We start from the raw sequence: 16,506 nt of genomic DNA, 5'->3' as shown, positions 1-16,506 counted from the left end.
GAAATGAGGAAAACCTGAATAACCCAAGGAATGTCACAGAGGAGCAAAAGGATGTTAGCTGTTTCTCAGAGGCACTGACAGATTGTTCCAGTGGTTTTCAGTCTTACACCTGAACTGCTTGTGGCAGAGGTAAGGGCAAGGAAAGAAAAAGTACAGACTAAAACCTGGGTATTTGGGAACACCTAGAAGTGTGTTTGGCAGGTGGAGCACTCTGTGTTGGTGGACCTGGCTGTTTGGTATGTAGGTTGGGTCTCCTTCGCCTTCCTTTTATGGCAAGAGCTGGCAAGAACTTCCTGGATCATTAAGTCTAATTCCTGCTATCAGAAATGGACATATCCTGTTATTGATGTCATAAATTTGTCTTGCTTGGTGTTTAAAAACAGGTGGTTCATTCCTTCCGTTTTCCATCTGTAAGATTGCACTGGAATCTCATATCCTTCCAATGATCAAAAACCACCCTCAAATTTCGGTCTCTTAGTTTGAGAGAGACTCATGTCTATGACTGAAAAACATAGGGAAATGTTTCCAAGGAGATTAGAAATGACTGGCTGACTGAGTTCTTTAAAATGTGATACGTGCTTTGCATTTGAAAGTTATCTCTATCTTTACCCAGCCTGGAGTAAATCCAAAACAGTTTCACCTGAGAGGACAAAAGGAAATCCCAGCTGGTGATGGAAGAGTTAACGGGACACAATGGTTCCGCTGCTGACACGGGGAGCAGCCTGCTGCATTTCTGCAAGGTGATGAGCTGAAATGTTTGGCAGTTTGGTTTAGTTTCGGAAAAAAAAAAAAAAAAAAAAAAAAAAAAAGGCAACTTTATTACTGAAGCAAACCCAAAACTTCGGGGGTTTTGTTGGGCGGAGTTTAACGTGAAGTTTCGATCCCGTTTTGCCGGTTGATCGGTTGATCCCCGTCCGTCTCCCACCTCCGGCTTTTCGGGGTGTGCCAGACCTGCCCCCAACCTGCACATTCCCCACCTCCCCGCCCTGCCCAGCGGGCGGACCGGCGCGGGGCGCGCTGAGCCGAGCCGAGCCGAGCCGGGGCGGGCAGGGCGCGGGCGCCTTCCTCCGCTGCACGGCGGGGACCGCCAGCCTCCGAGCGACCCGAGCCCGCCGAGTGCAGCCACCAGCACCGAGCCCTTCTTCTCGGCCGCCTCGGGTTAGTGCTTTTGCTTCGGTGGGAGCAGGAGGAGGAGCGGCGCATAAACTTCTTTTAGAAGGAAGGTACTGCAGCGGCGCGGCCGGTGCGCGCCTGGGCAGGCGGAGGGATGGCTGATACTGCAGAGAAAAGAGATTGGGGAAACATCTCCAGCCCATGAAGTCCAAGGGAACCTCCAACACGGTGTTATTGACTTGGGAAAGTTTTATTTACAGGCAGAGTTTGGTGCTGTGAGCACTACTGATAGGATGAGGCAGAGAGTTGACGTTTCGTCCCTTATCAACGAGTGATTGAAGAGAGAATTGTATGTTTTATGTATGCAGCTAAATCGGCATTTGATTTCCCCCCGTGCTGTATTCACAGCGCGCACTGCGCTGGTAGGAGCGCACCGTGTTGTAGAGCCGAGGAGGATGTGGGGGAGGAGGGTGTTTGGTTCGTGAACTTTCGTGGGATGTTATTTCTCTTCTGATCAGACGGAGGAAAAGTTGGCTGTTTCTCTGTAGTAGAAGATAAAATGAAACATACGAAAAGAGCTATATTTTCTCCAAATATTGTTGAAGTTATCATGGAAATTTGTGTCTGTGCCCACTGAGATGTTCCAGAAAGGGAAGGTTTGGAAGCAGGTTTTGCTGTGAGCTTAACAGCTCTGGGTTGTTCTGTATAGAATTTCAGTGGGTGAGTGAGCAATTCAGATTCGTCAAGGCTGCATTGTTAGGGGATTTCAGTGCCTCGGTATTTGTTGAAAGCACAAGCAGCGCATTGCCCTCATGCATGCAGGAGTAAGCAGCTGGATTTACACAAAAGTGTACATCAGGAACCGAGTTTTGAAGTGCAAAAAAGCAAATTTCAGCTAAGTTGTACTCTATAAGAAAGGACAGTCACATGTAAACCATTTTATTTCATCTGTTATTTTCAACATCATTTAGTACTACAGTATCATGTGTAGGATCATGTATGTCTTGAGCACTTTGGAAGCAGGTTGTGTGAGGACATCCTCACAGATGTTTCTATTTGGCCTTCTGAATATTGGTCTGGCTTTCTTTGTACTTGAATTTTTCACTCTTCACTGCCAGTTCCAAGCTCAATTTGACACCAGCTCTCCACATCTAATTTAGTTTTATTAATATTTTTCTGTGAGGAAGCAGCACTAAAATTCATTCAGCTGGTTTGAAATTGATCACACAACAGGGGAGTGAGATGGAGGTGCTTAAATAACCATTGCTATATTTTTTCCCATGCAGATTAAAAGGTCAAGAAGCTTTAAAGTGATCATCTAGCTGGAGCTTTTGCATATCAGAAACCATAGCACATCCCTGACTTAGTTCCTGTGAGAACTAGAATAATCTCACTTGCCTAAAGCACTCCTGTGACTTCACTGAAGAGGCTTTTTTGTAAATCAGTTCCGTGGTTAATTGCCTCTGCATGGTTTTTAATTTCAGTTTCTCCATGTTGCCTACCAACTACCACATATCACTTATTAGATCACAGCAGTTTTTCTTTTATCATTTTCTGTGTAGGTGCTTACAGACTGATTGTTCCTGAATCTCCTGTAGAGCCAATTAAATAGGTTGAGCTTTTGTCTTTTGGTGTGTGGTAGGGTTTTTATTCCTTTATATTGTTGTGAATCTTTTCTGAACAGTTCTCAATTTTTCTGTTTTTTGAATTCTAGACAAAAGATCAGGTTCCACCAGGAATCATACAAGTGAAATTATTTCCCATCCCCTTCATGTTTTTCTCTTCCTAAATCCTATTATATTGGTTCTTTTAGTCTCAAGATCACATCAGAGATGATAATCATCCACATCTTCTCCAGAATCACTGCTTCCAAAGGTGCCATCCATCCCATGATGTTGCCTACTTCTCTCTGACCCTCTTTACCTGAGGGAAACCCACGCACATTACCCCTAAGTACATACTACTGAACACACCATTTATGGTAAAACACCTTTACAGTCAGCATTAAATGAGGTGTACAAAATTACTTCCATCTAAAAGTGTCTCCTACTGGCTCAGTGTAGCAAGAAAGGCTCCCTTTTGCCATTTCAGCAGAATTGCTGCTTGCAGAATATAGGAGGTCTGCTTTACATATCTTTTATCTGCTGCATCGTGCAAGTGCAGACATCTGAGGAATATATTCACTCAGCAGTGTAATCTGTTGGCATCTGGCCATCCATGGGCAGACAGGGCAATACCCCTTTCCAGGTGGTCCCTTGTTAGGAAATGAATGAAGGAATGTAAATGAAAAGAACCAACCTGAACTTTCTCCTTCCCAAATTTAAGCTGAACTCCAGAGCTCTACTGAAGCTGGAAGCTGTTCAGTTGAGCTTATTGTCTGTCTTGCAGCTGCCTCAGCATGTACAGGTTCCAGCTGGGACCAAGAGAGAATCACTGAAATGCTGTCAGGAATGCTGATCCAGGAGACTCTGTCCTGACCTGAAGTGCATACACTCTTGTGAGAGCTCCTGTTCTCAAGAGATTTTCAGCCCGCTTTGCAGGTCAAAAAGACAATGAAGAAACACTCAGACTTTTGTGTACTTACATAAAACTTATAGTTTACAAACTGCTGGAGTGGATAGCTGCCGCAGGCAGGATCCTTGTTCTTCCAACCAAATCAAAAGTAAAGCTGGTCTTGGCTGAAAAGGGAATTGCGCTGTCTGCTTGACGTTATTTCCTCAATGTCTGTACCCAAGCATGACAGTAAATAAGAAGGGAAATAAGAAGGTAAGAAAGGAAATAGGATAACAATAGATCTTTTTTTCTTTTTTTTTTCCCCATCAAAGATCATTGAGAAAAGGGTCTTACCTATCACAAAAGCAACCAGAACTTTTCAGTTTGGACAGTGAGACTCAGGTGTGGATTATAAAAATCTGCGTACTCTAGAGCTACATGTACATACAGAGACTCAATGCTGAGAGCCAAAAGTTGGGGAAAGCATATAGAATTCCAGTAGCTGCTGTCTTGTTCAACTATACCCTACCTTTACAGAGGATAATGTGACCAATGCTATCTGTATTTATTCTTTGTGTTGGGAAAGTGTTGCCACTTCCATTTAATGACTTTCTAATGGTTCCCACTGTTGCCTGCTTTGCTGGAGAAGCAGATAAAATATGTAAAATTGGTTGAAATTGCAAACCGTCCACTCAACATCCTTGATCAGCCAGGGCTGATTTTGATCTAGTTCAAATTCTGTAATTAGCGCCCAGGCTTGTCTGTACAAGCCGGTCCTGTGGAGCAGCCTGTGGCGAAGACCAGCCCGCAGTGAGCGCCGCGCACCCCGGTACTGCCCAGCCCTGCCCTCTGCGGGACCCGGCAAGGACACCCAGCCCCGGCCTTGCCCTGCCCTCAGCGGGACCCGCACGGACACCCAGCCCCGGGCTCCGCGCACGGGCCCGGCTTGGGCACCCAGTCCCGGGCTCCAGCCCTGCGCTCCGCGGGCCCGGCACCGACACCCAGCCCCGGGCTCCTGCCCTGCGCTCCGCGGGCCCGGCACGAACACCCGGGCCCGGCACGAACACCCAGCCCCGGGCTCCTGCCCTGCGCTCCGCGGGCCCGGCACGAACACCCGGGCCCGGCACGAACACCCAGCCCCGGGCTCCCCGCAGGCCGGCGGGGAGGGCAGGCCGCTCGCCCCGCTGCTATGGCAACAGGCCGGGAATGCCTCTGGCTCAGGCGCCCCGCTCTCCGCTCCGAAGCGCCTGCTCTGCAGACAGCTCCATTGTCTGCCGGACAGTGGTCTTTCCATCGGCTTCCAGCGAAATAGCCTCTCCCCGAAGACAAAAGGCTCGGCACTAAGAGATTGAGCAGGGCTAAAAGTTTAAAGGGAAAAAAGAAAATCCCCTTAATTTGTGTTTTAACTGTAGGGGAGAGAGGAGAAAAATAATTCTGGCTTCTCTAAGTGATAGTTGGTGATGAAGGAAAGGGGTCATAAGTAGGTTTTGTTGGGATTTGGTAATTGCTTCCTGATGCATCCTGAAACTATTCACAAGGAGACTGGCTCACCCACGGGACTGTGGCATGGTTTTTACCCCTGCACAGTCAGGCTGCTGCCAGCTGACAACTGTTCACATCATCTAATGAGAGATCTGGGTTTCAGTTTGCTTTATGGGTGAACCACTTTTCATATCCAAAATTATGAGAGTTAATCCCAATAAATAGTTTTGTTTAGATCCAGCTCAGAGAACTCAAGTGCAGATTTGCCAAGTGTCAATAGATACCTTGTTTTCTAGAGTTTCCCCCTTATGTTGTGATGTGGTGTTGATGGAGAAATTTAGGGGGGAGGATACTGCTGAGTTAGTAAATACAGGATTTAATCTTGCAAGTTGTCAGCATTTCTAGAGCATTAAAATTGTGGTTCAAATAAACACACTCCCAGTACATTCTCTTTTCTTGTCTCAAGCAGAAACATGCTTTCCTGAAGCCAGTGGGAAGGCAGAATTCTCCTTCATGACTTCAAGTACTCATATGTGTGTTTCTGAACAAAGCTTACAAGAAATGCCATTCCATGTGAGAAGTTAAATTCAAACCTTTCCATGGGCTGCCTGTCCTTGTCCACATGACTGGCCTTTTTGTTTCTGCCATTTGACCTTGATGTGACCTAGATGAGTGGTACAAATCTGCAAACTGAAGAGATGCAGTGCAAAAGATCAGAATACATTACATTCCTAAATGAATTTAGATATTTCTTCCAGACTTGTTAACCTAGTGGAAGTCTGCTGGTGATACTTTCTCATCGGACAGCTATTTCTGACATTTTATAGAAGTCCTTTATCCAGATAGACCAGTGGATGAAAAAAATTTCTCTCACCCCCATTTTCATAACATACTGAAACAATTTTGCAGCATTATCTCATGACGAAAAAAAATCTCTTCTCCTACAACATGATTAGTTCTTGAAATGGTAGAATAGAATGCTCATCAGTGAACCGAGCAGTCATTCTTGTCCACAGCAATAATGTTGTTCTTCTTAGATAGCTCCTGTCAATTTCCTCCATGAGTCAGTGCCACTGTGTAAGATACTGCTTTTGGGTATTTTGGTTACACATTAAGTGTTGCCCGTTTATTTCTTGAATGTTCATTTGATCTTTTTGTAGGAGTACATTAAAATACATGTTTTGTAACCTGAGTACCTTTTGTTTAAGCTAAGTGAAGTCCTCATCTTATTATCCCATGTTCCTCGTTTCTCTAATCCCTGTTGTTTCCTTTGGGCAGACCTCAGTTTTTTCAGGACTCTTCTGCAAAATCTCACATGGCCCTTCAGAAAGCTGAGCTTTGTTTACAGGGCACAGCAGCTGTGGGGGCCCTGTTGTTTTCCTTCACATTGGTCACATTCTGTGCTCAGCTCTTGTCTCTCCAGCGCTGCCACCAAACCAGCCACGCAGTTTGGTGATAGAGGCAGTGAGGCTTCCTGTCACACTGTCCGTACCTTTTTTTTTTCCCTCCCTAATCTTGTCCTGTACCCTGTAGAGATCTGTTAGGTCCCTTCCACATTTCCAGAATGTAGAAGTCTATTTCCATTTAGCTTTCTGTGGTGTATTTTGTACAGGGATTGTCCTGACACCGAGAGCTCCACCCTATTCAGTCCTAGTACCCTGCCTAATTCCTGCTTCTGGTGCCTCAGGACAAAAATTTTCAGGATTCTCTGTTCCTTTCCTCCCCTCTCTGCATTCCCAACAAATGAATGGTGAGCATCATTTGGGGATGAAATAGGGCGCATAGCTAAGACTAGGTAGTGATGAGTGTTGCTAAAACTTAAAAATTATAAAATAAATCAGTTGTCTGAGAAGTTATGTGGGACTAGCATTTAGAAATTTGCACCTTGTGTTTTGCCTCCAGCCAGAATTATAGCTTGGATTGAAGATGCCTTTTAAAGATGGAAAGATGGGAATTTAAAATCAGTACAGAGGACTGAAATATAGGTTTCTTCTTCACTTCTCCCCACAGTGCTGTGATAACATAATGAGTTACATCTTTTCATTCTTCTTGTGTGGGTCATTTTTGCTCAAACTTTTACACTTAACAGAGTCCCATGCCTTTCTGTTCTCTGTAATCACACCAACATGGTCCAAGGGAGGGAGGAAGAAATTGCTTGTTGGATCATTTCTGTTTGGCTGCCTCTGTGGAGTGACCCTGAATAATCCTGTGTACCGTGGCAGCTACACACATACATACAAAAAGGAAAAACAAAACTCCAAATGACATAAGATAGGCAACAGCCCAGTATTTGGTTCTGTTGATTTCCTGCAATTGTGAATAGCTCCACAACAGCTGGGGTTTTATGGTGGGAGCCTGGACTGGTTGTGCTAAGGGAGTCTCAGGCCTGGAGCAGATGAGTGTAGGAAAGGGGGAATGGCCTCATCAATCACAGCAATATATCGTAAAACAAGCCAGTCTGTCATAGCAGCCTCCCAGGCTGGTGGACAGCTGCCTGAGGAGATGACATGCTGATAACACCAGAGCATGATAACAAGACTCTCAGACTTGGGTAGAGGGCTGTGTAGCAGGACAATTAATTAAAATGTATTTGGATGAACAAGCTAGAAAGTTTTCTGTCTTCTACCCTCTTTGGGAGTCCTTTTGTTATATGTATACAATGGGTGAGCTGGGTCAACTCTGTTATTTTCCAGAGTTGGCTGAAGTTGTTGTGCTCATCAGACTGGCAGGGCAAGCACAAACTGTGACAGCGCAGCTGTGCTTTTCATAACACTCTCCAAGACAACCCCTGCAGCATCACTTTTTTTTGAATGGGCAAAAACTGAGATCAGTGTCACTATAAAGGAGGCTGGAGTTAGGTTACCACCAGTGGGAATATTTCTTCCTACTGTGTTCTGTCTCTGAATTGTCGTGCTCAACATATATCCAAAACACATCTTTAAAAGGCCTCAAGAGGTGAAAACCAGCAGTGCAGCATCCTGACTCAACCCTGTAACCACCTTAGCAACAGCCCAGTATGAATTTTGAAGACAATAACAGAGCAATAACCAAATAAAGTAGTGCCTATCTCACTGTAAGAAGCATGTTTCACAATCTATTACTGCAAGCATTTTCTTTCCAAGGTCTTGGTAACCCTTTTTCACTTGCCTCCAGTATTTTTTGGTAGAATCCTCCTTACCTCTTAATAGTGTGGACAGTACCTTGTTTCTTAGCCTGTGGGAGGGGCAAACAGGATGAAGCAAAAGCCCAGCTTTTCTCCTTGCAGTTCACAGCCAGTCCAGTATGTAAGCATTGAGCCTTAGCTGTTTACTCCAGTCTCTCCACCTTTCTCTTTGTTTTCATCCAGATACACTTGCTTGCAATGGCCAGTGCACAAAGAGCTTGAACACACATAACTTTTGCTCAGCCAAAGGCCACATCTTCTACTCTCTAAAATTGTTTTATTCCCTGCAGGAGCTTCCTTGCTTGTTCCCTTTATCCTTTATGGTTTCTATAAAACCCACAGGCTTTCACATGACTTATGATAGCCTATTTATCAAACACACATGACAAAAACCATTAACACTTCCCGTTACATCAGTATTTTTGTTTTGCTACAGAGAGAAAACTTGTGGAGCAGAGGCTGTAAATTGCTAGCTGATGGTCACTTAGACAGTCACATGGTTCAGATTAGCACCTAAGACTTTTGCTGCCCCTTCCCGTGTCATATTCTTTGTATCATCCTGCTTCTCAGGCACCTTTAATTACTGTTTTTTATTGAGGGTGTGGATGGGTGTTGAACTGGCAGGTTCATCTTCAGTGATATCTATGTGGGTCAGGCATTGCATGTAGATCATGTCCTTTTTGTTTTATCACACAATTTCTCACCAGTTACCTTCAGTCCTTTGTGTTAGGTGTCAAAAATCCCTCCAAAAAATAAAAAAAACCCAACAAATTAAGACACACGTGGCTTTGTTACAGCTTTTCTCACCTTTTCACTGAGCACCTCACCTGTTAGCTCATAAAACTTCCCTGTAGCCTGGAGCTCACATCTGCCTTGAGGCAAGAAGAACTGGCCAAACTGTCTACTCTCATGCAGTTACATGGCCTTGTCTGCATTTTAAACAGAAAATGTTTGCATAACAAGCTACAGGCATGAAAAGTATTTGCATTAGGCAAAAGATGAGCACTGCTATCTTCTGTAATTTATAGCTATATGTCACCTGTGTTGTCTATGAAACACATTTTTCTCCACAGTTCACCAGGCAACTGAATTATTAAAATACATGACTGAAATTGAAGTTTCCACAGAATCTTCCATTAGAAATTTCTAAATGGGTCTTTGGGTTTGTTTTAAATATCAGAAGTGACAAACTTGTAAATCATTTTGATAGTGCTCTGGGTGAAGGTAGTGTATAAATATGAGATTACCTCTTGACCACATGACCTGAGATATGCAGACAAATCTGGCAGACAGGATGTGAGCTGCTGACTTGATATGATATAAAACTTGATCCTGGGAAATGCCTTGGGCATAGGCATGAGGAAGTTATTGCTACTATTTTTAAATGTTGTGAGGAGCCAGTAGTGTTTGCAGTAGTGTTTTTGAAGATGTAAAATATCTTGTCTCTTTCTAAATGATGTGCAATGTTTATTTTTGTGAGCAGTGGTACAGGCTTATTCAACATCCCTGTGTATTGACTTGTCTTTTTATGCTAAAGAATCAGCACAAGACTGAGCAGATAGCTGGGGTGACACTGGTTTCAGCCATGCATGAAGTGTCCACCTAGGAATCAGAGAACCAGTTATTTTGCATTGACTACCAAGTTGTCATCAGCTGATGTTACCATTTGTGGTCACTGCCAGTACAGTTTCTGCACTGACGGACTGGCAATAGCAAACCCAGAGTGCTTCAGCCACTTAACACACACGATGGTCTCCTGCCTTGGATTTTCCTATAGCTATGGGAACATTTCTCACATTTATTCAGCAGGGCCAGACCCCACACCTGTGCAGTACTGCAGCAGCCATTTGAATCCATAACTCAAGGCACGAGGCCATAGTGTGTTGCTTTGCTGTCAAAGGTTATGCTGATCAGTGGGACCCCAGATTCTGAGGAGATGCAGTAGCTGGCACGTTTCCACCTGCAGTCTGGCACTGCACATGAGAGACTTGTTCCCTGTGGTATTACCTCAGGTACCCAAGGCAAAACTAACAAGGTCTGCAAACCTTTGTATTTTGTTACTGGTTCACCATATATTGCTTGAAAAGTTATGGCATAATGAAGTAATGTTTTGTCTGTGTGTGAGAGGTTTAAGTGATTGCCTTTTGCAAAATAGAGCTTGTTCAATGGAGCTCTTCCAAGATGGAGTGGGATTATCTTTGCATCTATAGGGCTGGCTGCAGATTTATCCTTCTTGCCAGATACCAATTTCATGAAGCATCCTGGGCTTGCAGACACATTTCTGTTTCCTTATTCACTCTAATTTCTTCATGAGGTCAATAGTCTCATCTCAGTGGCAGCTCCACTATTGAAGGATATGTTGTATGTACTGTGGATTAAAATCAGAGAGGGAGGCAGACATCTGTGGAGAGAAGCAAAGTCCAAAGTACATTGAGGAAAACTGCCTTCATTTGTCTTTGCCAAAGTACCTTTAAAGGAACCGCTTTTGAAAAATGTTGTGCATGTCTTCTTCTTCTTTGCTCCTTGAAAGATGAAGTAGTGTGATTCATTCTTCTGCAGAATTCTCTTATTGATCTCTCTGCTGAAACAGGTTCATTTGGTGTTTTCCAGCTCTGCTCTGCCCCTTCACACACAGGCTTTGCCTTGCCTACCCAGACTGGGAGTGTAAGTATTCCCGTGGCAGTAGCAATGACTAAGTCTAGGGTGTAGTCACTGTCTTGGTAATCTCTGGGCTGAGCACACCTTGCTGAGAGCTCAGTTAGATGACATAGTGGGAAAAATATGTCAGTCATATCTGTGCCATGTCTTCAGGGGTAGAAATGAAGGTGCTTTGTGATGAATCATGGAGGCATGCTTACTTGCTAAGACAATTACTTTATGAATATACCTGTTTGTTTAATAGAAATAAGTTCTCAGGTAGAAGGAGGTTTGATCTTTTCTCCACCACTTAGGTGAGATCTGTTCACAACTTGGATTTAATTATAAGCAAATAGTATGATGTCACATGGAGCGTGTGAATTCTTTGAACAGGAATAGTGTTGTCTAAATCTTGTAAAAATCTTGAACACTTCTTACAATTATATTAGTGTTAATGTACCACCTTCTGGCCAGCTAATGGAAACACATGAACTGATCTTCAGGAGCTTTCCTGATCTGTGGCTCTCAAATGGGCTAAATCAAACAACCTCTTTTTCTATAGTAGCTCTGGGACCCATTCACTACCATTGTGTTATATGAGAGAAGAAGTCCACTCTTTCAATATATAAAGAGAACAAAAAGTGTTTACCTCAATTTCTTTTTAGAGTAGCCATACTTACTGGAAAAAAAAACAACAAAGAAATCTATGTTTAAGTGATGAGCAGTGCTTTTACTTGGAGTATGAAATGTTTCTAGCTATGAGTAGGAGAATTTTATTCCCTTTAAAAGTAACTGCCTCTTACATGTAATTACTGCTTGATGTAAAGATGTAACAGTTTATTCAAGACACTAACAACGTTGTCCATTATTTTCATGAGCTGCTGGAGTACACTTACATGAATTTGGAGTCTACTGTTCAAATGATAAATTGGTATGAGTTGGAGACACAGGCACTTACATTTCAAAGCTGTATATCTCTCTTTGCTGGTGATTTTTGGATAGGCTGTGTGCTTGTTCTTGACTGTAATTCTGTCTAAGAATATTAGTACACTAACTTCTAAGTGTTTGCAGGCTAAAAAGCAAGCAGTGATCCATATTCAGAAAAGCATTTTCTGAATATGGATATTTTCTGCACAAATCTAATTTATCAGTTTTGTACACAATATGTTACAGATTCTTGGGGTTTTTTAAGACTAGCCAGACACATTCTGATTTCTTAGGGCACTGCATAATACACACTGCAGAACACATAAGGAACTTCTATAAAACTGTAGTTGCAGCCAAGATCTGTACAAGAGAAAGGGGAGTTCACTGTACACAGACTATGAATTGTTGAAATATTTTTTCAGTTATTCTATACCATATCTGACGCACTGATGGTACTGAATTTTTTTTATGAACCAGAGTTCTAACTACTCAATAAACATAACACAATAAAAATACTGAGTGTTTTAAATTAAATCACTCAAGAAAGTTCCTTACAAACTAATTTTGTTCTCTTGAACATTTTCTTTATTCAAGGAAGAGTGAAAAGGCTCTGATTTAATTAATTAGTTTCTCCAGTTGAATAAAGATAAACAGAGAAGAGGAAAATGATTGATAGCTTCCTGCATAGTGCAGTGAGGCTTACAACTGCAACTACTGCTGTTCTGGTGCTATGAAACCAGTGTCTTAATGGTTAGTTCAGTCTTGTTTGTTGGGAAGATGCTCTTTTCCTTCTCCAAGTAGCAAGGGGTGGTGTGACTGGAGGGGACACCAGGTGAATAATTCTGGGCAGTGAAGCACTGTAAGCACGAACGCCTGAAATGCAGTAGTCCTTCTTTCCCATAAACACAGACTTCTGTGTAGAAAGATAATTGATAGAAAAAGTCAAAACATCAATGGAAAAAGTCAACAAAAGCTTCTAGGGTCCTTAAAGGTAGTATGTCGAAGACTGTCCTTTTCAACAGTTTTGCAATGCATGGGTAGTCTTTAAAAGCTGTCTGTTCTTGTTATTGCTTTGTATTGCTGTGGCTTGAAAAATAAATTGGTATCATTCACCTTTGTATATAATTTTCAATTGTAATAACCCTTAGAACTTGGTTGATGTGTTTTGTCCTTAGATCAGAAGGTTGGGTAAACTTGCTGGAATGAGAGGACTAGAATATCAAGTTAGCCAAGAGATTATAATGAGCTCATGGCAGCACTTCAGCTAGCATGATTATTCCCTATTTCATATTCTAAATTGTAGCTGAAATAAAAATTCAAATTGTCTGTTATGGTTGAGGCAGAATGGAAATCAAGCTCACCTTTTTTGGGAACTGGTGGCAATTTAAATAATTACTTAAAATAGTTTGGTGGTGTTGTTGCTGTAAATTACACTCAAATCACAGGTGTACAGCTATACCACAGTGCTACATTTTGCATTTACTTCTTGCTTGTACTGAAGAACAGTGACTTGTGTAAAACATGGGATTTATGGGAGAAGCAAAAAGCACAAATGCCAGCACTGCTGTGTCATGTAGAACAAACGTGGTGCAGTTACAGAGTTTAATTTCATGCTGGCAGCTCATTTTTTAGAGCATTCTGATTCATTAGCTCAGTAGGAAAAAAATGGGAAGAAGATCATTACATTTCTTAACACTGAGAATTTGTGCTCATTTTGGAAAACACCTTATTACCACTACAACAATCCTGGAAAGAGCTGGAATTGAAATAGCGCACTGTGGTACAGTTTTCTAGGAAGTGTATTGGCAGAGCCTGAGACTAAGAAAATAGCACTCAAAGGTGCCCTGTTCTGAGAGAGGATGAGGACAGCTTCCACAACACAAGTTAAAACCATGTTTTTCCTTATCCTAACATATATCCCTAGATCACAGCTTCACCAAGAGCTGTTTCAGAGGCATCCAAGGACTGTCAGAGTCTTGCACACTGGGTACAACAAAGAGTCTGTTTGCTGAACACATCCTGGGGAAAATCACACATGGGCACCTTTTGTAGTTCCATCACCATACCCCATGTGCTTTTGTGGTAATGGCAAATGCACAGACAAGTATGTGGGGACAGATTGCAGATGTGCTCTTCCTCAATGTTCATTCCTCTTCCTACTGGATTATTCTCTGGAGCAAAGGGTATGGGAGAGAAAAGGGAGTAAAATTGTAACAAGACTGAGGGAACATTCCAGGCAAATAACAGAAGATAACAGTAGAAAAGAAATTCATCCTGAAAGTTTAGAGAGGGAAGTTGTAAAAAATCACTGTGACATGTGGTTTCTCCTTTAGGTCATTATGTTGGGATGAGATCAGTCATTCCTTTAATATGTCTTTCTGGATTCCTTTTCTGTGTTCAACTGTGTATCTTTTAATTAATTCTTGTCAGACTCCTCAGCATTTTAGTCAAGTCTTTTGACTATCTTATTCTTGCCCAACATATGAATAGGCCTTCCTTGAGTGAGCATACTCTGAGGGTTTTTTTGAGGATTGAACTAGGTAATTCCAGAATAATTAGCTGAAATTTCCTCCCCTCCCCTCTTTTTTTAAAGACAACTCCTCGTCTCTCCAGGAAGATGAAGAGATAGATATGGAGGCTGTCAACTGGCAGCTGAACAACACCTCCATGAATGGCCATTCATCTACCCCAACCACAGTTCGCTTTCCCAGCTGGGTGACTTTTGATGACAATGAAGTCAGTTTTGCACCACAGAGCCTTTCTCCCTTGAAAACAGATACCCCACCTGCAGAAACACAGGCTCCAGATGTTAACTTTAATCTCACTACGTCTTTAAAGAAAAGAGAGCGTCCTAAAAGTACATTGGGAGACCTCTCCAAAATTCAAAAACTAGATCTCTCTTCTTTAACCAAGTTGCCTTCTGTCGAAACACCACCATGGAGTGCTACTAATCCCTTTCTGGATGAATCTCTTCGAGATGTCCAACCCTCACCCATCAATCCATTCAGCTCATTCTTTGAGGAGCAAGAGAGGCGTTCCAAAAGCTCTTCTGTCTCCAGTGCTCCAGGCAAAAGCCAAAGAGACTCTCTCATTATTCTCCATCAAGAGCCTGATACCGTCAGTTTCCATGAGGCAAACAAGACTGTATCGCACACAGATGCTGTAGAGCAGCTCAAACAGCTCCAGATTGGAGACCCAGATGGTGTGAGCAGTCCTACCTTGCCTGATGATGACCCCATGATGCCATATGATCTGGATGCAGCTTTATTTAACCTGGCACCAGCTCAGCCAAAGGATGGATGGCCAATGATGCTGAGGATCCCAGAGAAGAAGAACATTATGTCATCGAGGCACTGGGGACCCATATATGTCAAGCTGACTAACAGTGGATGTATACAGCTTTTTTATGAGAAGGGACTCGAGAAGCCTTTTCGGGAGCTCAAACTTGAAATCAATCATGAGATTTCAGAGCGCAAGCTGCAGAACTACGATGAGAATGGAAGGATACACAGCGTGCGGTTGGATCGCACAACATACAAGGAGAAAAAGAAGTATCAGCCTAAGCCAGCCATTGCACACACTGCAGAGAGAGAGCAAATTATCAAGCTTGGGACTACAGATTATGAAGACTTCCTTAGCTTCATCACTGCTGTGCAAGACACACTGATGAACTTGCCAGCTTCATCAACAGATCTGAGCACAGTGGGACTGAATTATCAAGAAGAAGAAATCACTGTGGATGTCAGGGATGAGTTTCATGGCATCTTGGCCAAGGGGGATAGTGTGATTCTCCAGCACAGTGTGCTGACTCATATCTATGTTCTCAGCTTCCTTTCTGGCCTGGCAGAATGCAGACTGGGCCTTAATGATATCCTGATCAAAGGGAATGAAATAGTTGCAAGGCAGGATATTATGCCCACTACTACCACTAAGTGGATTAAATTATACAGCTGCCGCTTCCATTCATGTGTGGATGAGGATGTGTTTAATAACTCCCGTATTATCCTGTTCAACCCCTTGGATGCCTGTCGGTTTGAACTGATGAGATTCAGGACTGTCTTTGCTGAGAAAACTTTGCCTTTTACTCTGAGGACAGCTGCCAGCATCAATGGTGCTGAGGTGGAGGTGCAGAGCTGGCTGATGATGTCCACGGGGTTCTCTTCCAACCATGACCCTTTAACTCAGGTCCCTTGTGAAAACGTGATGATCCGCTACCCCGTGCCAAGTGAGTGGGTGAAGAACTTCCGCAGGGAGAGTGTCCTGGGGGAGAAATCTTTGAAAGCCAAGGTGAACAAGGGAGCCACTTTTGGATCAACCAGTCTGTCTGGTTCTGAGCCAGTAATGAGAGTAACTTTGGGAACTGCCAAATACGAGCATGCCTTTAATTCCATCGTATGGAGGATAAACCGACTGCCTGACAAAAACTCAGGTGAGTGCCATATACCATCTCTGCAGGAATAAACTAAAACAAATTACGTATTTTGAAAGATAAGAAATACTGAGTTTAAATGGTGAGAGATATATCATCCTCTGTAGTGTACCAAAGGCATAAATTAGTTGCATGAAGTATTTGTCTGACCCTTCATTGTAATAGTTTTACGTATACTACAAATACAGCTAATGATAAAATCAGTTTTAGGTTTTCTAGATGCAAAAATATGTGTTCTGTCTCTTCTTGGAGGTATTTAAAA

General features: G+C 42.8%; 1 protein-coding gene across 1 annotated transcript in view; it reads left to right on the top strand.

Moving 5' to 3' along the window:
• The window catches only part of STON2 (stonin 2), a 53,187-nt gene that overhangs the window by 24,907 nt on the left and 11,774 nt on the right, over positions 1-16,506 (top strand). The window contains exon 5 of the mRNA XM_059473710.1: positions 14,409-16,244. Within this exon, the coding sequence (XP_059329693.1) occupies positions 14,409-16,244 (1,836 nt within the window). The remainder of the gene's footprint in view (positions 1-14,408; positions 16,245-16,506) is intronic.

Source organism: Ammospiza nelsoni, chromosome 6, assembly GCF_027579445.1.
Source record: "Ammospiza nelsoni isolate bAmmNel1 chromosome 6, bAmmNel1.pri, whole genome shotgun sequence".
Classification (NCBI taxonomy): Eukaryota; Metazoa; Chordata; class Aves; order Passeriformes; family Passerellidae; genus Ammospiza; species Ammospiza nelsoni.
The sequence above is the reverse complement of the archived record's forward strand: the minus strand, read 5'-3'. Positions and strand labels throughout refer to the sequence as shown.